This window comes from Balearica regulorum, chromosome 5 (assembly GCF_011004875.1).
Source record: "Balearica regulorum gibbericeps isolate bBalReg1 chromosome 5, bBalReg1.pri, whole genome shotgun sequence".
Lineage (NCBI taxonomy): Eukaryota > Metazoa > Chordata > Aves > Gruiformes > Gruidae > Balearica > Balearica regulorum.
This window is the reverse complement of record NC_046188.1, coordinates 69,442,870-69,462,154: the sequence shown is the minus strand read 5'-3', so window position 1 is coordinate 69,462,154 and position 19,285 is coordinate 69,442,870. Positions and strand designations below refer to the sequence as shown.

The window sequence follows — 19,285 nt, the reverse complement described above, 5'->3', positions numbered from 1 at the left end:
CCTGGAGCTCACGCCTCTCCGGGCAGCGGCTGGGAGCCAGAGGCCCTTCTCGAGCAGCCCTGGCCCTTTGCTTGCGAGCTGTGGGTCTGCCCCTGCGGAGCTGGGGGATCGGGGCTTGATTTTTTTTTTAATTTTTTTTATTTTATTTATTTTTCAGCCTCTCGTTGCCGCGTCGTCCCGCTCTGGCTCCTCGTTCCTGGTGTTCTCACGTCCTGTGCCCCTCTGCTTCTCCCAGGGTTGCAGCTTGTGGCTGCAGTTTAATAATTATCCTCCCGCTCTCCCTTTGTCTATTTACGCTGTAAATTGTCCAAGCCAAGGGCTGCCCCTGGCTGCGGACGCGAGCCAGCCCGGATCTCACCCGGCGTGCGATTCCCCATCCGTAACCCACCGTGTTCAGATCCCACGAGCCCCCCGTGTCCCATCCTGAGTGGGTTTGCATCAGAGCGCAGGGGTTTTTTTCCCCCAAATCCGTCCCTCCCTGCAGCAGCAAGAGGTGGGCAGCGTCCTGAAAGGCGAGCTGGTGCTGAAAGCATCCTTGAGCTCCCGCTAACATCTCTTTAACTGTTGGGCAAGCCCTGGTTTCTCGGAGGAGGTCGCAGGGAGAAGGCTATATTTGGACATGTCTCTGCCCGGAGAGGACTGAGGGAAGCGGGCTGTGACCCTTTGCAACGAGCCTGGACCGCGCGTTCGTGCTGGTTGCGAGCGGACAAGGCGGTTTATTAGCTCGGGTGTTTGGGTTCTGCATTCCCCTGCCTGGAGCTGCTTGTTTCATTAAAACTGGGGGGTCGTGGGGAGCACCCCCGGCTCTGCCCGGCTCCCGTAGGCACTGTCTTTCCCCAGCCAAACTGGGGATGCTGGTGCCGACTGGTTTTTGTCCAAACAGTCTCCCGCTGGCCGGGGCAGAGCCGGGTGTTTATGCCGTCCCCCTGGCCGTGCTCCAGCCGCTTCTCCGGACCAGGAGCTGGTAGCCGGGGTTGGGGTGACATCCCCCCAGGGCAGGGGCTTCCATGCTCCCCCCAAGCCATGGCTGCTGGGGGGGTCCTGCACCCCTAGAGCTGGCACGTGCACCGTCCCGTCCCCGTCCCCCCCCCAATTTCTAAGCGGGCAGGGGGTGATGCTGCAGGGGAAGGCTCGTGCCTGGTGCTGGGTGACCCCAACCTTCGGGCAGGGCAGTAGTTTTTTTGGGGGGCAATCCACACTCGGGGTGGGGGGGGGGGCTGGAGGCCACGGGTCGGTCCCTCTCTGGTGAGGCTGCAGGTATTGACCCCGTCTCTGCGCTAACCGGGGGCCGGCAGCGCCAGCCCTTTGCTCCCTGGCATAAATCATTTACCTGCCTGCGACATTCGCTTCAGCCCCCAGCCCGGGGAAGGGTCGAGGGGCTGGGGAGGAAGGAGGGGGGGTGTGTGTGTGTGTGTGTGTGTGTTTGGCTGCACGTGGGGGTGACCCCGTGCCTCGGAGCGGGGTGCCGCAGCTGTGTGGGGTGCCCCGCAGCATCCCGCACCCCTCTCCCCGCCGGGTGCACCCCACCGTCCCGGCTCCACTTTGGCCCCTTTATCTGCTGCGTGCTCCTCTTTGGTGGGTCCCTGTGCAGGGCTGGGAAGGCGGCCCAGTGCCGCCAGGAGGAGGAGGAGGAGGAGGGGTGGGGAGAGGCCATGCCGGAGCTTTGCCAGATGTGGGAAAGGAGAGAAGGGGGGACGCTTTTTGCTGCTGCTTCCCGCCGTGTTAGGGACCCCCCCCCCCCACTTTCCCTATCCTAGAGCCACCACGCTCACGACCAGGATGGAGCCGCTCGCCCCGGCCGAGCGAGCCGATCTTGGGGCGAGCATCCCCAGGCCAGCGTGTCCCCCCATTCCGGGGTGGGTGGGTGGGTGGAGAGCCGGGTGCCGATGGCTTTCCCCCCGCAGCTCTCCCCGCTCTCGCCTCCCTCCACCCCCCGCATTGTTCCCGGCCTGGCGGGCGGGAGGAGGAGCAGGGCCAAGGGCCAGCATGCGGTAGGCGCCCCGTGCCGCCGAGGCAGGCAGGAAGGCAGGCAGGAAGGCAGGCGCTGGGAGCGTGCCGCCGGCCGGAGCCGCCTGTCATGTTGGTGGAGCTGCTCTTCCAGGCTGCCTGTGTGTCCCTGTTCCTCCCGGGCGGCCAGGGCAGGGTGTACCCCGGGAGGAAGAAGCTGGCCAGCTTTGCCGTGGAGAGGTAGCCGGGTTCCCCCTCTTTTCCTTCTCCTTCTCCCAGCAACACCTGGGGACGGCAGCGTGCCGTGCCGACCTCCGGCCGTCCGCCCCCACGGCTGCCTTCGGGGCTCCGGCCGTGCCTCCCATCCCGGCCGAGGGGCTGGCACCCCGCGCGTCCCTCCGTCTGCCCGGGACCAGGGGAAGTGTGACCCTCGCAGGGGTCCTGCTCCCCACATCTGTGCCCTGCTCCCCATGTCCCGCTGGGGGACGTTTCCCCCCCTGTTACCGTGCGCTGGGGTGTTTGGGTGAGCTGGGGCACGGTCCTCTCCCTCTGTCCTACCTTGTTTTGGGGTCACGCTGCACCCCGGTACGCCCCGTGCCTGCCTCCCCCTGCATCCGTGCCGTGCTCTGCTGCCGGGGATAGGGTGGCCACGGGCACGTCGTCACCGCTCCTGCGCGTCCCCCTGTCCTCGCGTTCCCGGGGTGGAGGGCTCCCCGCCGGCTGGAGGAGCTCCCCCAGGACCTTTGCTCTCTGCCCCGGGGGCTCGGGGCAGGGTGGCCTCAGCCTCTCCTCCCTCGCGCAGGCGCCGCGTGGGGCCCCACGTTTGCTTCTCGGGCTTCGGCAGTGGATGTTGTCCCGGGTGGATGCTGTCTCCGGGCAGCGGGCAGTGCACCCTGCGTGAGTACGGGCTCTGGGGGGGCGGGTGGGGGGGTCCCTGCCCTCCTGACGGCCGCCTGTCCCCGCTCCCCACAGCGCTCTGCCCCTTCGGCTGCGGCAGCGGCTTGTGCATCGCCCCCAATCTCTGCTCGTGCCCGGATGGAGAGCAGGGCATCACCTGCCCAGGTACCCTCCCGGTCACGCCGAAAGCCGGGATCCTCGAGCTTTCCCGGCAGGGCACGTTGCTCCTTGTCACCTCTCCCTGCGGCATCCCCCCCCCCCCCCCGCCCCGGTGCAGGGGTAGGGGTGCCCCCAGGGCAGGGTGCGGACCCTCTGGCGCTGCGGCGCAAAACCGGGCTGGGCTGGGAGAGCGGGTGGGCGCTGGGGGTGTATCGGTGTCCCGTGGACCCCCGTCCGTGTTTCAGAGCTGCCGGGGACGTGTGGGGAGTACGGCTGCGACCTCTCCTGTAACCACGGCGGGTGCCAGGAGGTGGCCCGCGTCTGTCCCCTCGGCTTCTCCATGGTGGAGACGGCCAACGGCGTCCGCTGCACCGGTGAGCCGGGATGGGGAGGTCCCGGTGGGATGGGGGGGGGGGTGTGGGGATCCCGGTGGCCCCCCCCCCTCCATCTCCAGCTCTCCTCTCTCGCCCGCAGACATCAACGAGTGCCTGAGCGCCGCCTGCGAGGGTCTCTGCGTCAACACCGAGGGCGGCTTCGTCTGCGAGTGCGGCCCCGGCATGCAGCTCTCCGCCGACCGCCACAGCTGCCAGGGTGCGCGGGGGCCGGGGGGCCGGGCGGGGGGCGAGCGGGGGCCAGCCGGGGCTGCGGACCCTCAGCCTCTGCCCCCTAGATACGGACGAGTGCCTGGCCACGCCATGTCAGCACCGCTGCAAGAACAGCATCGGCAGCTACCGCTGCTCCTGCCGGCCCGGCTACCACCTCCATGGGAACCGGCACTCCTGCGTGGGTGAGCGCTGTGCCCCGGCCCCCTCTTCCCTCGCCGTGCCACGAAGCCCACGGGACGGAGGTGGCTGTCGGCACGGTGCTGTCGCCTCGTCCTCCTCCTCGCGTGGGCCACGCTGGAGGGGACGGCCGGGCGCACCGGGCTCCGTCCTGAGCCGTTTCCCGGGGGGCAGCACCCCCTGCCCAGGCACTGACAAGTCCCCGCGTCCCCCAGATGTCAATGAGTGCCGGCGGCCAGGAGAGCGCCGAGCGTGCCAGCACGCCTGCCACAACACGCCGGGCAGCTACCTCTGCTCCTGCCGCCCCGGGTACCGGCTCAGCGGCGACAGGGTCTCCTGCGAAGGTATCCAGCTCCTTCTCCGGGCCGGGGCTGGGGAGGGGAGCGGGACACCCCCGGCTGCCTGCTTGCCCCAAGTGACGCCTCTTCCTTCCTTCCTTCCTAGGCTACCCCAAATCCATCCTGGCCCCATCACCCATCCTGCAGTCCCTGCAGCATCCACCCACTCTCGTCCTGCTCCCTCCCGGCTCTGGGGGACCCCTCCTGGTCCCCAGGGGCTCCCCCTCGCCCCATCTCCCTGCCGCAGCTCCCGGTACCCAACTCCCTTCCTCCTCTCCCGCCCCGGCATCCCCGGCCACCGAGCCATCCCCGCGGGCAGTGGGAGCCCCCGGTACCTCCGCCCCATCGGCCCCTCGCTGCTGGTACCAGGGGGCTCCCCGGGAGCCCGGCGCTCGCTGGACGGAGCCGGGGTGCCGGAGCTGCGCCTGCCAGGTAAGCGTCCTGTCCTCTGCCCGCCGCGCCAGCCTGACGCGGGGCTGAGCCAGCGCGTGCCCTTTGCAGGGGGGACGAGTGCTCTGCGAGGCCGTGAGCTGCCCCGTTACCTGCTCCCACCCGCTGCCCGCCCCGGCTGGGGGCTGCTGCCCCAGCTGCTCAGGTGAGCCCTGGCCGCCCCCCGCCCCGGCCCCGCTGCCCAGGGTGCCCCCCCTTGACCCACCTGCCTCGCAGGCTGCCTGCACGAGGGGGTGGCCCGGGCCGAGGGCGACGTCTTCTCCCCATCCGACGGGAACTGCACCGTCTGCGTCTGCCTGGTGAGTCTGTGCCGTCTGGGGACGGATGGATGGACGGATGGATGGACGGATGGATGGACGGCAGCATCCCCCCGTATCCCTGCTCAGCCCAGGGACGTGCCTCCGGGGCGATGGAGTGGGATGTGCTGGGGTGGATGATGCCCCGGCACCATCCGCCCATGGTGGGGAAAGGGGCGCGTCGTCCCCCGGCTGCTCCGGACGGCCCCACGTTCTCATCCGTAGGCTGGTAACATCTCCTGCATCTCCCCCGAGTGCCCCCCCGGTTCCTGCCCCAGCGCCTCGCCGGCCGACTGCTGCTCCTGCCAGCCAGGTGGGTCCCCCGGGACCCCCAGCCCCTGGGAATGGGGGTTTGGGGTGGGGGTTCAGTGGGAGCCGTGCTTCACTCCCCAACCCCAACCCCGCTGCCTCTCTCCTCCCCAGCAAAGTGCAGTTTTCGGGGCCGCACGTACGCACATGGCACCCGGTTCAACCTGGACGGGGACGACTGCACCATCTGCGTCTGCCGGGTAGGTCCCGGGGGGGGCTGAGAGGGGGGTCCCCAGGGCTGGGGATCCCCAGGGCTGCTCCAGGGCCATCCTGCTGGGGTGGGGGGGGAATCCAGCCTTTGCTCGGGGCCGGCTGCGGGGCCAACGGGTTGACGCGTCCCCGTGTCCCCAGGGCGGCGAGGTGGAGTGCTCCTTCGCCCCCTGCCCCGTGCTGGACTGCCCGCAGCACCAGCGGCACCTGGGCCCGGGGCAGTGCTGCTTCACCTGCCGGGACCCCCCGGCCCCCACCGGTGAGCCCACGCTGCGGGGGGGGACAGCTGGGGACGGGCAGGGTGGGATGGGGGGGACAGGTGGGGGACAGGGGGGGACGTCTGGGGATGAGCAGGGAGGGATGCGGGGGGATTCCTGGGGATGGGGAGGGTGGGATGTGGGGGATACCTGGGCACGGGGAGGGTGGGATGTGGGGGACAGCTGGGGACAAGGAGGATGGGATGAAAGGGACAGCTGGGGACGGGGAGGGCAGGGGAAAGCGGGGTGAGCTGGATGTGGGGGTGCCCAGGGGCTGGCAGGGCTTTTGGGGGGCTGCACAGCCGTGGGGTTTGGAGGTGGGGAGCGGGCACAAGGTGGGAACGGCACACGTGTCCGGCAGTGCATGCGGACACCAGGAGGTGACGGGCTGGGGGTGCCCGTGTCCCCCCGTGTCTCCCCCAGGTTGTTTCGTGGATGACAACGGGGTGGAGTTTCCTGTCGGACAGATCTGGTCTCCGGGCGATCCCTGTGAGTTATGCATCTGCCAGGTGAATGAGAACCTGCTCTGCTTCACTCCTCCTACCTGCCCCTGCCCCGGCGCACGGCTCCTGTCCCCCTCCTTCCCTCGGGATGCTGGGCTGCTCGCGGCCGCGGTCCCCGGCACCTCCCCGGCTTCGTGGGCTTTAAACCCCGCGGTTTTGGGCAGCCCGAGGTCTCTGTCAAGTGCTTCTCTCCTGCAGGCAGACGGCTCGGTGAGCTGCAAGCGGACGGACTGCGTGGAGACCTGTCCCTACCCCATCCGCATCCCCGGGCAGTGCTGCCCCGACTGCTCGGCAGGTGATGGGGGTGGTGGGTGCTTCTTGGAAGGGTGCTGGTTCCTCCGCACCCCCTGCCCGCGGTCCCGGGCACGACTAGATCCAGCAAGGCTGGGCTTGAGCAGAGACATCTCCCGGGGGTCCCCGAGCCACCTGAGGACCACGAGTGCCCCTCTCCTCCCCACAGGCTGCACCTACATGGGAAGGATCTTCTACAACAACGAGACCTTCCCCTCCATCCTGGACCCCTGTCTCAGCTGCATCTGCCTGGTGAGGGCTGCGCCGGGGACCGTGAGATGTTTTTGGCTCCTGCCCCATGGGCTGAGCCCCAGTTTTTTCCTCCGTTGCAGGAAAAAGCTCCCGGGCGTTTCGGGGTTGCCCCCTTTTACCCCAGCCCATCCCGGCGGGCGCTAACGCCCGGCCCTCGCGCGTCTTTCCCGTCTCTCGCAGCTGGGCTCGGTGGCCTGTTCGCCCGTGGACTGTGCCATCTTCTGCACCTACCCCTTCCACCCCGAGGGCGAGTGCTGCCCCGTCTGTAACGGTAGGAGCCGGGATTGGGGGGGCTGTGGGGGTGTGTGTGGGGGGGGGGGGGGGGGGAAGCGGGGTGCCCAAGCCCCCCTGCCGCACGCTGAGCGTTGCCTCGCTCCCCGCAGACTGCAACTACCAGGGTAGGAAGGTGGCGAACGGCCAGACCTTCACCCCCGAGGGACAACCCTGCACCCGCTGCACCTGCCAGGTGAGCGGGGTACCCCGGGACAGTGGGGTGCTCGTGCCCACGGGGCACCCGGTACGGCAGAGGGGACGGGGGAGGAGATGGCGGGGATGGCTCATCCCCACCTTCGTCCCTCGCTGCCAGCTCGGGGAGGTGAGCTGCGAGAAGAGGCTGTGTCCCCGCTCCTGCGCAGAGCCCGCCGCGCTGCCCGCTGCCTGCTGCCCGCCCTGCCAAGGTAACGGGCATGCCGGGGCTCCGGGCTGCCGGCGGCGGGGTCTGGCTGGTTTTTTTGGGGGGACGGGGGGGTGGCAGTCCAGGGGGAGAGGCAGATGCTAACCACACGCATCTCTCCGTTAGCCACAGACGTCCGGCTCCTGCTGCAGAGCAGCGACCTGTCCCTGTCCCCATCCCACGAGGACCCCCCCGCTGGCACCCCGTACCCCAGCCCCCCAGCATCGACCCGGCCCCCCCGCCACCGCCTGGCCCAGCTCCTGCTCCCCAACACAGCCCCCAGACCGGGGAGTCCCGGGGCTGGGGAGCCCCCTCCGACCACGCTGAGCCCCTCCGGGCACCCATCGGCGGCCACTCTGCCCCCCGACACCCCCTCTGAGGCCGCAGCCCCCCCAGCTCCCGCTGGCAGCCCCAGCCCCGAGGCTCAGGGACCCCCCGGGGACGTGGACCCCTTTGCCGTGCCGCCGGCCAGCGGAGAGAGCCCCGGCGGGCACGTGGCTCCTTAGGGTCCTGGTGCCACGCGAGTGCCTGGCGCGAGGGGAGGAGGAGGAGGAGGAGGAGGAGGATGAAGAAGGAGAGGAGGAGGGGGTCTGCAGGACCAGCAGGTCTGGCCCACCAGGCCCCCGGGGGGATGGGTGGCTGGGGATGGGGGTGCCAAGCCAACAGGGTGGGCAACAGCATCCCCGCTCCCACGGGTGCATGGGCACTGCCTCTCTCTTGGGGTGCTGGGGATCCCCGGCCCCTCACCGCCCCAGCTCGCTGGGTGCAGGATGAGGGGCTGGAAGATGCTGGGGGGCCCCGTGCCAGCCCCCAGCTGTGGCACGTACCCCTGGGGTGGGCACTGCCCACATCTCCTGGCATGGGGAGGGGGCGAGCTGCCCTCCCTGCCACCAATAAAGTCACCCTGGTATTTATGCCCCGTCCCCCTGCTCCTGCTTGCACCCACCGGTGTGCCGAACCCAGCCACGGGGCTTTCCCTGGGGGGGGTTTGGGGTGAGCGGCCCCCCCGCCCCCCCCGGGATGAAGAGGGCAGTGCCGGAGGTGTTCATCATCCCCTCCCCGAGCGGGGTTTGGGGACGGGAGGGAGACCCTGAGGGAGCGGAGCTGAGCAGAGGGAGAAGGGTTTCTTGGGGGCTGGCACCAGATTTGGCGGATCCTGGTTAAGATTTTTCCGGGGGCTTGACCCGAGCGAGGTGCCCGGTCCTTGGGCACATCCGGAAGGTGCTGAGGCTGGCGCTGCCCCTGTGAAGGGGCTCCCAGAGTACGGCTCTACCCTGGGGACATGGTGACGAGACAGGTCCGTGGCTCCGGGGAGCATCACGGCGGGTTATCCAGGCAGCATCCCGCGAGGAGAGACGGCGATTAACGGCACAAAGCACCCCCAGCACCAGGATGGGACCCATTCGCCCCGGCCCCGAACGTGAAAAGCAGCGACCCTGGGGCACCCGCCTTCACCGGCCGCCCTGACAAAGCCCACCCAGGCACCCGGTTGGCGGCACGGCTCTGCCCCACGCAGCCAAGGGCTCTTACGGGTGGCACCCCGTCTACTCACCCACCCGCGGGTGTCTGTGCCCACGGACACGGTGGCAGCGGCAGGGCGGCCGTGCCAGCCCTTCCCCGAGAGACGCGGTACAGCGAGGGCTTCTCCACGGCTTTATTGTGCTCGGTGGCCGTGGCAGGAGGGGACGGGAGCACCGGGCAAGGGCCAGCACTGCCAGCCATCGGGCTGGGGACGCCAAGGGCAGCTGCCTGTCCCCGTCCCCAACGCGGAGACGTGCTCAGGACAGCCGGGACAGCCCCACCGTGTTGTTGGCCCTGTTGAAGATCACGTAGTATTCGCGGATGAAGACGTCCCCCAGGATCCAGAGCTCGCCCGACTCGGTGGGGACGTCCATGCCTTCGAAGCCGAGGATGCAGTACCCATCGCTCTGCAGCCGAGGACGTGGCGGATGGCGGTTACCAGCTGCCGGACCCCCCCCAAACCACACACCCCCCCCCCCCCAAGTCCCCTCCCCAGCAGGATGCTCACCTCTATCACGTATGCCTTGGGCGGCACGGGGAAGGCTTTGCCGTTGATGCGGAAGACGATGCTGGGCAGTTTGCTGACGGCCCTGCAGTTGATCTAGCGGGGGGACACGGTGGCAGGTGGGGGGGGTCAGAGGGACCACGTGCCCCGGGGAGCGATGGAGCAGCCCCGGGGTCCAGCTGGGCACCCCGCAGAGCCCCGAAGCCCCTGCGCGCTCCCCGGGAGCCTCACCTCGCCGCTGGAGCTGGCGCCCAGGATGCGCAGGATGGTGCTGACGGCTCTGTTGGGCATGGCCAGCAGCGAGGTGCCCGTGTCCACAATGGCCTCGCAGCCGAAGGAGCAGGCGATGCGCTTCCCGCCAACGGAGACACTGGGGGGGGGAAAAGCGAGGGGTGAGCCTCCCGGGTGCGGGACGAGGGGTCGCACCTCCCAAAATATCGACTGGGGGGGGGGGCACGGGGAGCCACCGAGCCTAGGGGCTGTGCCGGGACTACCTGTCCATGGTGATCTGCCAGTAGGTCTCGGCAGAGAGGGGGATCCAGTTGATGCCGTTGGTGGTGTACCAGGGATCGATGGCACCGAAGAGGATGAAGCTGCCGCTCTGCTCGTTCCTGCAAGGGGGGAGCCGTCAGGTGGAGGTCCCACCCCGCCACCACCGCTCCGCTGGCAGCGCCATCGCCGAGGGGGGGGGGGCTTTGCTGCCATCCTCCTCTGCTGGGGTCGATGCCGGCGCTGGCGAGCCACGTCCCCTGGGAGCCGTGGGGCGTCACACCATCAGGGAATGGTGCCGGAGCCAGCTCCAGTGGGAGGGAAACGGGAGAAAATCCTCAGCAGGGGCTGGGCGGCTCTGGCCAGGGCTTACTTGCTCAGGTAGATGGAGAAGAGGTTCTCGTCCACGAGGCCTTCCATCATCATGTTGTCAAAGACGGGGGTGGCTCCGGAGGAGCTGATGCTCGGGAAAGCCAGCCCCAGGATGCCATCGAAGGGGGTGTAGTAGAAGAAATCGCCGGGTTCGGTCTCAGCCAGCCCAAAGACCTGGTTAATGACCTCGATGCCCGCGACCTGGTCAGGGAGAGGGGCTTGGTTTGGGCAGACGGTGCCCCGGTGTCTCCACTCCCGTGGGATGGGGGGGGCTGGGTGCGCCCCGCCTTACGGTGACGGTGTCGTAGCCCAGGACGCCGGTCATGCTGCCAGTGCCGTAAGCGATGAAGAGGCTGTCGTTGGTGCTGGTGAAGGTCAAGGAGTCCGCTGGGTTGAAGCGACTGTGGTTGCCTGCGGGTACGGGAGGGAGACGGTCACGGTCCGTCCTGTCCTCAGGGACCAAGGATGACCCTGCAGTGCCTCCCCCATCGCCCGATGTCCCCAAGGGACTCGCGGAGCCGGGCAGGGCAGGGGGCTGGCAGAGCCCAGGGCTTCCTCTGCCTTCACCCCTTGCCCGGTTGACCGTGGGGCTGCCAGACACCTACGGCAGGCAGGGCTGGAGCAGTACACCGAGGGCACCCACAGGTTGGAGGAGCCGGTGTCAAAGACAACGGTGAACTCCTGGGCTGGGGTACCGATGGAGATGGTGCCAAAGTATTCATCCTGTCAAAGTGGGATGGGTATAAGGGATTAGCGGGATGGGTAAGGGGTTAATGGGATGGGTACAGGGTTAGGGGAACGGGTAAGGGGCTAGCGGGATGGATAGCAAGATCAGTAAGGGGTTGGGGGAATGGGTAAGGGGCTAGGGGGATGGGTAGGGGCTAGCAGGATGGGTAAGGGGCTAGCAGGATGGGTAACAGGTTAGAGGAATGGGTAAGCAGCTAGCAGGACAGCTAAGGGGCTAGTGGGCCAGGAAAGGGGCCAGCAGCCCCGTGGGCTGCCCTGCAGGTGCCAGCCCCTCTGCCGCGCCGTGCTCACGTCCAGGTAGTTCTCCAGGGGCTCGGTGGAGACGCCGATGGAGAAGTATTTGGCAGCCGGGTTGTAGGGGTGCTGCTTCAGGTAGCTCTCCAGCAAGCCGTGCTCCCGCAGGGACTGCCGCAGGGACTTCGCCCTCCTCAGTGGGATCCTGGGGTGCGGGGGGGGGGGGGGGGGGGGCAGCCGTCACCGGGAGCCAGGCACCGTCACGCCTCGGGGGGGGGGGGCGGCGGGTACCCCCCACCGTGCGCTCGCCCTGTGCCTCGTCCCACAGCCCCTCCCGTGGGACCCCGGGGACCGTCCTCGCTGCGGGGAGCCATGGCAATGGCTGGGGGGGGGTCGGTCCAGGTTGTGTGTGTGTGTGTCCCCCAATCCGTGCTGCCAGGAGCTGGGCAGTCGCCCCGTTTGCCTCCCTCAGCGTGGGCGCTGGGGGTCCTCGGGACTGCGGCGGCTGTGCGGGCACCCCGACACCCCGGTACTCACCTGGTGACAAGGCAGTGGCCCAGGGCCACCAAGCTGAGGAGCAGGAGCAGCTTCATGGTGCCAGCGAGCCGGGCGAAGGGACACACCGAGTACGCCACTGGCCTCAGCCCGGCTCCTTATATCCCGGCCACGGTTGTTTGGCTGGCGTCTCTGATAAGAAAGGCAAACGGCTCCGGGGCAGTTATCACAACGTCCTGAAGGAAGATAGAGTTGGGGAGGGGGGGCAATGTTGTCAAGCTGAGGGCTCTCCATCTTCCCTGGGGTGGAACGTCGAGGCGCAGGGATGCTTGTGGGGGGCTGGGGCTGGCAGAGAAGCACCCTCCAGTTATTCTGTGTCCCGAGGTGGGGGGGGGGGGCACTGGGAGCTGGGGGGGGGACATGGTGAGGGGGACGCAGGGCTGGCTGTGACCATTTCTGGGCATTTCCCCCCCCCATCTGACCAGTTTCTCTCTGCAGGGGGTGCAGCCTCAGGCCCCTCCTGCTGCCACCACCCAAGGGTGCACGTCCCTTTTTTTTTGGGGGGGGGGAGGGCTAGGGACAGCTGGTGGCCCCTCACTGCTGCCCCCGAGCACCCCAGCCTGCCTTGGGGTGCCCACCCATGGGTGGCAACCGAGCCCCGCCTGGGCTGTGGCTGGCCGTAACCCTGCGGCAGACATGGGGGGGTTTGGTGACGATGGTGAATTTGCTTCCTCTTGCATCAACATCCAAGGGGCAAACGCGGTCGTTCCTCACCAGCTTTATCCGTTACGGATGTCGGCTCCTGTTAGCTCAACACAGCGCGTCTCCGTCCGCCTGCCCCGCTGCGGGGAGGTGGAAGCCCCCGTCCTCCGCCATGGCGGAGCCGAGCCGGTGCCTGCGGCCCCCCGCCTGCCTCCCCTGCCCCAGGCTGAGCACGGTGCAGGAGCTGCGCTGCTGGCGTCCGGCTGACACTCATAGGTCGTAGAACGGTTTGGGTGGGAAGGGACCTCCCAGCCCACCCAGTCCCACCCCTGCCATGGGCAGGGACACCCTCCACTAGCCCAGGTTGCCCAAAGCCCCATCCAACCTGGCCTTGAACACTGCCAGGGAGCCAGGGGCAGCCACAGCTTCTCTGGGCACCCTGTGCCAGGGCCTCAGCACCCTCACAGGGAAGGATTTCTGCCTCCCATCCCATCTCCATCTCCCCTCCTGCAGATTCAGGCCATTCCCCTTGGCCTGTCACTCCCTGCCCTTGTCACCAGCCCCTCTCCAGCTTTCCTGGAGCCCTTCAGGGACTGGAAGGGGCTCTAAGGTCTCCCCGCAGCCTTCTCTTCTCCAGGCTGAACCACCCCACCTCTCTCAGTCTGGCTCCATCGCAGAGGGGCTCCAGCCTTCGCATCATCTCCGTGGCCTCCTCTGGCCTGGCTCCAACAGCTCCATGTCCTTCTTGTACCAGGACTTTATCCACTTCCACCTGTCTCAGGGCTGCCTGCGGAACTGGGACCAACTGAGGGGTGAAACTGGGACCAGCTGGAGGAAAAGACAAGGTCAGGATGCCGCTGGTTGAACAATGCCAAGGTCACCGGTGCTCGGCGCTGGACTAGGCGTCCTGGGCCTCCGTCACAGCAACACGTGCTTGAGATGTGGCTGCTGGCACGGTCACCTTGTCCTGCGCTTGGAAGAAAATAAAACCAGACCCTGCGCCAACAAGCTGGGGACCAGAGGCACCGTACGGGCTGGAGCTGGCTTTCCCCCTCGGTACCAGTTTCAATCCAGCTCCGAATAATAAAAAGAATTGAGGATAGAAGCTGAATTACGCTGGGGGAATGCAATGAGTAAGAACCAGGTAGGATTTGATGGGTGATTTTTGGGGAAAAGGGAGGAAACGCCTAATTCTCCCTGAGCAAAAAGGAAGACGTGGTGTGTTCAGTTTGGGGGTAGGAGTCTGGAAAGGAGAAAGAAGGTCTTTGGCTGACCCCAAAAATGGAAAGTCTGGCTGCAGCCGGAAAACCCCGCACAGAGCCTCGGCATGGCGTTCCCCACCGGCCTCAGGAGCCAGCCGGTGCCCACGGGTAGCTCTGAACAACAAAGAAAAAAAAATCCCAGAAATTAGATGACAGCATCTCAAACTTCACGCTTGGCTCCCTCGCTCTCCCGGCCCTGCGCAAGGCAGCGGCGTGTGGTGATGGGCAGGAATTCGGATAAGGAGCAGCCCTTAGCAAAGGGGCTGGTTCACTGCAAACGTGGAAAACGTTTATCTGTAGGTTCTCCTCCTCCTCCACAGCACGTGGAGGGTTTCGCTACTCCATGGGGACAACATGCTCCGGGTGATTTGCCCGGGCTGCTGCAGATATTAGGAACAGCTGCTGCAAATCCTGTTTGTATATAAGGGAGATGCAGAGGTGAGGTTTGCTTGTTTGCTCGGTTCTTGCTTGATTGCCCTGTGCTGGGAGCCCTTTGCAAGGTTCCTCAAACCTGGGTGCTGGTGGAAGGCATGGCCCGGCCATGGCAATGTTTGAGGAAGAGGGTGGTTTGGAGAGCTGTCAGAGCTCACACCTTCCCACCCGCTCATCTTCTGAGGACTGAGATGGGAGGTTTCCTCCGGGGGAGGCTGCTCAGGAGCTGCTGGCCTTGGCATGCGTTCCATGCTGGAGAAGATCATGCGGTGGGAGGTCTGCAGGAGCCGGCGTGGGCTGTAGGAGGCGGTGGCCAGAGCTCCGCAGAGCCGGTAGCCACAGGCGCGTGTCGGTGCAGCTCCGGCACCAGAGAACCTGTGATGGAGAGGAAGGTCCTGCCGGAAGGTGGAGACGGTCCATGGTCCAGCCCCGCAGCGGGGAACAGGAGGTAACTGGTGGGTGCGGGCAAGGAGCGATGAGGAGGGGGAGGTGCCCGCTCTCTTGGGCAGCGATGGAGGTCCCGGTGATGCCGGGGTAGAATTCCCTCTATTTGTGGGCAATTTGTTCAGCAGAACGTGTCAGCTCAGGGCGGGGTGATGGAGGGGTGAGCTGCCTCCGAGGTGTCCTCCTGCACTGAAGCTCCCCCTGCACCGGTTTTGGTAACGAGCGGAAAGATCTGAGGAACGGAAAGCTGAAGGGCAGCAACATTTCACATCCTGAATTCTTCCTTTGGAGCAAGTTAACGAGTCGGGCTGCGGGGACTCAAGCCTGGACTCGCTGTCGCACCTCACTTCAACCTGGTCCCCTTTGCTTTGGGGCTGCCTAGTCTTGTTTGTTTGGGGGTTTTTTGTTCGGTTTTTTTTCCCCCCCGAATATTAGAGGAAACAAAAATGACAAGTTTTTCAAGAGCTGTTTATGAATATAATTCTTTTTTTTTTTTTTTTTTTCCTTTTGCCAAACAGCACATTCAGACACAACATAAACCTCCCTGAGCACAGAGGGCAGGGACTAACCCGTGCTCTCATGGCAAGTCCTCTCTCTGGGCAAAGAGGATGTTTGGGCTGAAATGGAAGTTGTTTTGTAACGTTAGGGAAATAGAACTTAATTCTTCTGTCAATAGATCCCATGGCTAGGAGCCACTGAAAAACCGTGCGTGTTCGGACAGGTATTTGATTTTTGGCTGTATCGTTATGCGCAGAATGAGGAAGTTGTGGAATTCAGCACCAGAAAAATCTCAGAACAAATATTTAGCACCATTAAAGTCGAGAACAAAAGAAATGTGGGGAAAATAATCACTTTGAGGGTGCGAAATGACTTTCTGTTAGGGCTATGGAGACACCTTCTCAGATGAGAAACCCCGAAGCCGCCGGCCCTGGGCTCTGTGCAGCTCTCAGCACGGACCTGGCGGCGGCGTTCCCTTCAATCTCAAAGGGCCGATTCCTCGGGGAAGGATTTTGCTGGCAGTCTGGCTGCAGAAATGTACGGGCTTGGCCCTTCCGGAGCTGGAAGAGGTAGTGGCTCCAGAGATAAGGGTCCTCTCCCTCCAGGATAACCTGGCTCTTGGCCCCGATCCCTGCGGTGAGACGGCCGAAGCCAGCTGCTCGGCAGGACAGCCGGATTTCAGCCCTCTCCTATGGCACTGAGCTTCCCCGTGCCGGTGAAAGCGTGATGCCGTGGCTCTTTCCCGAGCCCTTTCCAGTCAGGTTTCCCTCGGTCTTTATTATTACAGGTTTTTAGAGCCCTCTGGGGAAGCTCAGACCCTTGGAGTTTGGAGGCAGCCGTGGTGTGACCCGTCTATCACTTAACGTCCTTCCAGCCTCACGCTCTGGGATAAGAAATAGAGGGAACAAGACATGCCGGATTCTGGAGAGAAAAAAAAAAAATATATATATATATAAATCTACTCTTTGCCCCCAAAGGGAGCAGGGAACCCTGAGAAAACTCCAAACCATGGTGCTTAGAGCTCGAAACACAACTCGGCTGCATCCCCGCCGTTTCGGGGAGGGCAGGGAGCAGGCAGTGCCTGCGGTGGGTGCCCGGGCTGGGTGGCAGAGGGTGGCCGCTCTGCCGTAGCTCTGCTTGGCGGCAGAGGGCACCAAACGATGCGGAGATCCCCGCCGTGTTCTCCAAAAAGCAGATGAAGACCAGCTGGAGTGGATGGATCTGGAGGTTTTTAGTTGTGGTTTGCCTGTTCCTCATGCAGCTGCGGCTGGGTTAGGATTCCTGTTCAATAAAACCCCCAGGGAGTTATGTTTGCATCCAGAAAAACGTTAAGATGTCAATGTCTGTTGTTCCCGATGTCTGAGTAAGGCTGGATTTGATTCCCTGCGTTGCTCTACCCGGGCTCACGATGAGCTTGGGTTACGCGGAAGCGTTAAAAGACTCGCGTGGAGCACTAAAATAAAGCCCCGGGTGGGCTGGTTGGTGGGTGGAGGACGGCTGGTGGCTGCAGTGGTTGTGGCTGACTGCAAAGGCAGAAGAGTTGGGTGGTGACCTTGACCTTCCCTTGCAGAGAAGCGCCGAGGTGGCGCAGGACCGGCGGCAGGACCGGGGTTTTTTTTCTTTTCTTTTCTTTTTTTTTTTTTTTTTTAATGCTTCGCTGCTTCCCGCGATTGGCAGCAATCCGTGCACGAAGAGACAGTTCTGAAGGCGAGGTGAGACGCGCTGGAGATAACTGGTGGGATTGCCTGAGCAATCTAGGTCACGAACAAGAGGAGATGGGCACCTCCAAAAGCTGCCCTGGCTCCAAGACGGGCCCCCAGGGGCAAATAAATAAATCCCCGTGAGGAACACAATGGCCGTGAGGCTGGAAGGTCCAGGATTAATCCCGATGGCCAAGGGAAGTCTCAACGGGAACTGTACGAGATCAGGCAACATCACTTGTGCGGCGTTTGACTGTCACGGGGCTCACCCCGTGGGCCAGACAGGACCGTATATGAATTTTCAGGCTTTCTGTACGGCAAAGGACTTTGCTGACTCAGCTCAGGAACAGCCTTATCCAACTCTTATCTGCGCAGGCTTGGAAAGCTCAGCCCGGAAAAAAATAAAAATCACCTTACTGAGATATACCTTATCTCAATAACTGCAGATTAAGGACGCAAACTTGTTTTCCAGTCCTGTCCTTCCCGTAAAGGCATTATCGTACATCACACAGTTGCTTTATCAGAACTGTCAGATGAAAGGCACAAAAACAGAGAGGAGGGAGGTCCGGTTTGAGGCTCCAGCTTTTGCTACCTGCTGCGGGTGATCCGGGACGGTGACTAACACCTTTGGCGGCCTCGGTCTGTGGTTGCTAAATGAGCGAACGTTATTTTCTCGACTGGGCTGCTGAGATAGTGGCTGGACCACGCGGACCACAAAGCTTCCTAGTTGTACAAGGGCAAGCGCAGAAAGGGAACTGGTTTGCGGCCAGAGGTACGTCCGTGACGCGGTGCTGAGAAGAGACGAAAGAAATGGTGCTGATAAAGTCCCAGTTAAAAGATGGGTGGGATTCTGAGAAAGGCTCTTCTGTCATCTGAATCCTGCCCGGTTGAGGAACACAGAAAACATTGTCATGAAAACAAACAGCACTAAAAGAAAAAAAGAACAGCACTATCAATTTTTTTTTTTGTTTTCCCCTTCTATCGGGAAACACTCCAAATCACATTTGACTCCTGGGCTCAGAAGGAACATTCAACCAAAACCGCAAATGAACTTGGCCAGATAATATAACAAAAGGTGCAATGTGACAAAGGACCAGGACTGCTGAGATCAACCCCTTTGCACGTGAGGGGTTTGGGGGTTTATTAACCTTTGGCTGATTGTGTGTTAATTTGCTCTCCAGCCTTACATTGCCACCCTTCCACTTCAGCTGCGCTAAAGAATCCACAATGCCGCCATTTCACTCCGAAACACTTTCCGAATTGCAGCTGCATTTCCTCGGGGTAGTAAGACTTCAAACTGACCTAAGCTGGCTCTGTAGCCGAATGCTCCTTACCGAAAACGTGTTCCTCCCTTCTGCCAGCTCTGTCCGTGGCAGAAGGATTTCGGCCTTTGAGTCTTTCACTTGATAAAGTAACTGTGATGTATTGTAATGACCAGCTGACACCATCTCTTATTCAAATTATATATAAATATAATAAACAGATAATGGGCACATCCTTCAGCCTTAAGCAGAAAATACCCATTTATCACATTTTTGATTGCTGGAAACACTTTATCATTTAACTGGATACTTTTGTGTTTCCTCCTTCTTTGCAAAGAACAAATTCAAACACAACTTAGTTTATCCTCTATTCAGTCCTTACACTTTAATATAAATTAACTAAATGTGCTCCAGCCCTTCCGCATCCGTGGAGACCGCTTCTCAAACAAGCCTCAAAAATATCGATCTCCCTTCGGAAAGTCAAGTCCCTTTTCTTGCAGTTAACATTGGGGTTTGACCCGTTATCAGCCACGCTATGAACAAATTGCCCTTGATTAAACCGTAGGGTACCTATTAGGATTCTTATGACTCATATTTATTATACAATAGTCAACAAGCCTCACGTGGCGTGTGTCTCCGGCAGGGACGAGAGGTGCCTTTCCTCAGACATGTGCCTGGATCGCGGCACTTTAACAGCTGAGTGACCTTGCCCAGCCTCTCCTTTGTGTTCCTCTCTCCCCTCAGCGCCTCCAACCCGTCTCATCCGGCAGCGAGGAGCTTTTCCCCATCCCAACGCAATCCTTCGCCCTGCTCCCGCCTGCGGGAAGGTGGAAGAAGGGGTGGAAAAGCGAAAGGTGGTTTCACGAGGGGATCAGAGCTTCCTCTGTCTCGTGCTGCTCAAGAACTTCCCTGTTTCACGTGAGGAAGAGCTAAGGCAGGTAGTCAAGAGGGATTTGCTTTTATCTCTTGGGTCCAGCTATGCCACTTGGAAAAAACAACAACAACCGTTGTATGAATTTTTGGCACGTTGCTGAGGTCTGTACGCACTGCCTCGGCACAGCGGTATCTCAGCTAAACGGTCCGTATCCACTATCTCGCCTTCTCTACCTCTCTGGCCTCTCTTCTCTTCCACTTCCATCAGCTTGTATCCTCCACCACACCTTTACTGCCACTTACCTCGCCACGCTTGCTTTGCCTCCCTCCCTTTACCCGTCAAAGAAGTTTTAATTTAATTTTCATTTCTCACAGGGCTGGACTT

The 19,285-nt window shown here is 63.1% G+C and overlaps 2 protein-coding genes and 1 long non-coding RNA gene across 3 annotated transcripts; 1 reads left to right on the top strand and 2 right to left on the bottom strand.

Moving 5' to 3' along the window:
• Window positions 1-1,941: 1,941 nt before the first annotated feature.
• On the top strand, window positions 1,942-7,896 carry VWCE (von Willebrand factor C and EGF domains). The gene is made up of 20 exons (XM_075755530.1): window positions 1,942-2,187; window positions 2,750-2,844; window positions 2,920-3,009; window positions 3,249-3,377; window positions 3,478-3,594; window positions 3,674-3,790; window positions 4,001-4,129; window positions 4,230-4,555; window positions 4,625-4,718; window positions 4,790-4,872; window positions 5,095-5,182; window positions 5,293-5,378; window positions 5,530-5,647; window positions 6,069-6,154; window positions 6,347-6,443; window positions 6,609-6,691; window positions 6,872-6,962; window positions 7,075-7,157; window positions 7,278-7,368; window positions 7,491-7,896. Exons 1-20 carry the CDS (start codon window positions 2,078-2,080, stop codon window positions 7,868-7,870), a joined length of 2,493 nt encoding a protein of 830 aa, XP_075611645.1. The 5' UTR covers window positions 1,942-2,077; the 3' UTR covers window positions 7,871-7,896.
• A 1,108-nt stretch (window positions 7,897-9,004) lies between these two features.
• LOC104642675 (pepsin A-like) lies at window positions 9,005-11,924 on the bottom strand. The gene is made up of 9 exons (XM_075755568.1): window positions 11,770-11,924; window positions 11,290-11,437; window positions 10,857-10,974; window positions 10,544-10,662; window positions 10,253-10,452; window positions 9,885-10,001; window positions 9,622-9,760; window positions 9,394-9,486; window positions 9,005-9,292 (listed from the first exon to the last, which is right to left on the bottom strand). Exons 1-9 carry the CDS (start codon window positions 11,823-11,825, stop codon window positions 9,143-9,145), a joined length of 1,140 nt encoding a protein of 379 aa, XP_075611683.1. The 5' UTR covers window positions 11,826-11,924; the 3' UTR covers window positions 9,005-9,142.
• Window positions 11,925-15,084: 3,160 nt separating this feature from the next.
• Window positions 15,085-18,100, bottom strand: LOC142602192 (uncharacterized). The gene is made up of 2 exons (XR_012835875.1): window positions 16,463-18,100; window positions 15,085-16,346 (listed from the first exon to the last, which is right to left on the bottom strand). It is a non-coding gene; the product is annotated as an uncharacterized LOC142602192 (long non-coding RNA).
• Between the last annotated feature and the right edge of the window lie 1,185 nt (window positions 18,101-19,285).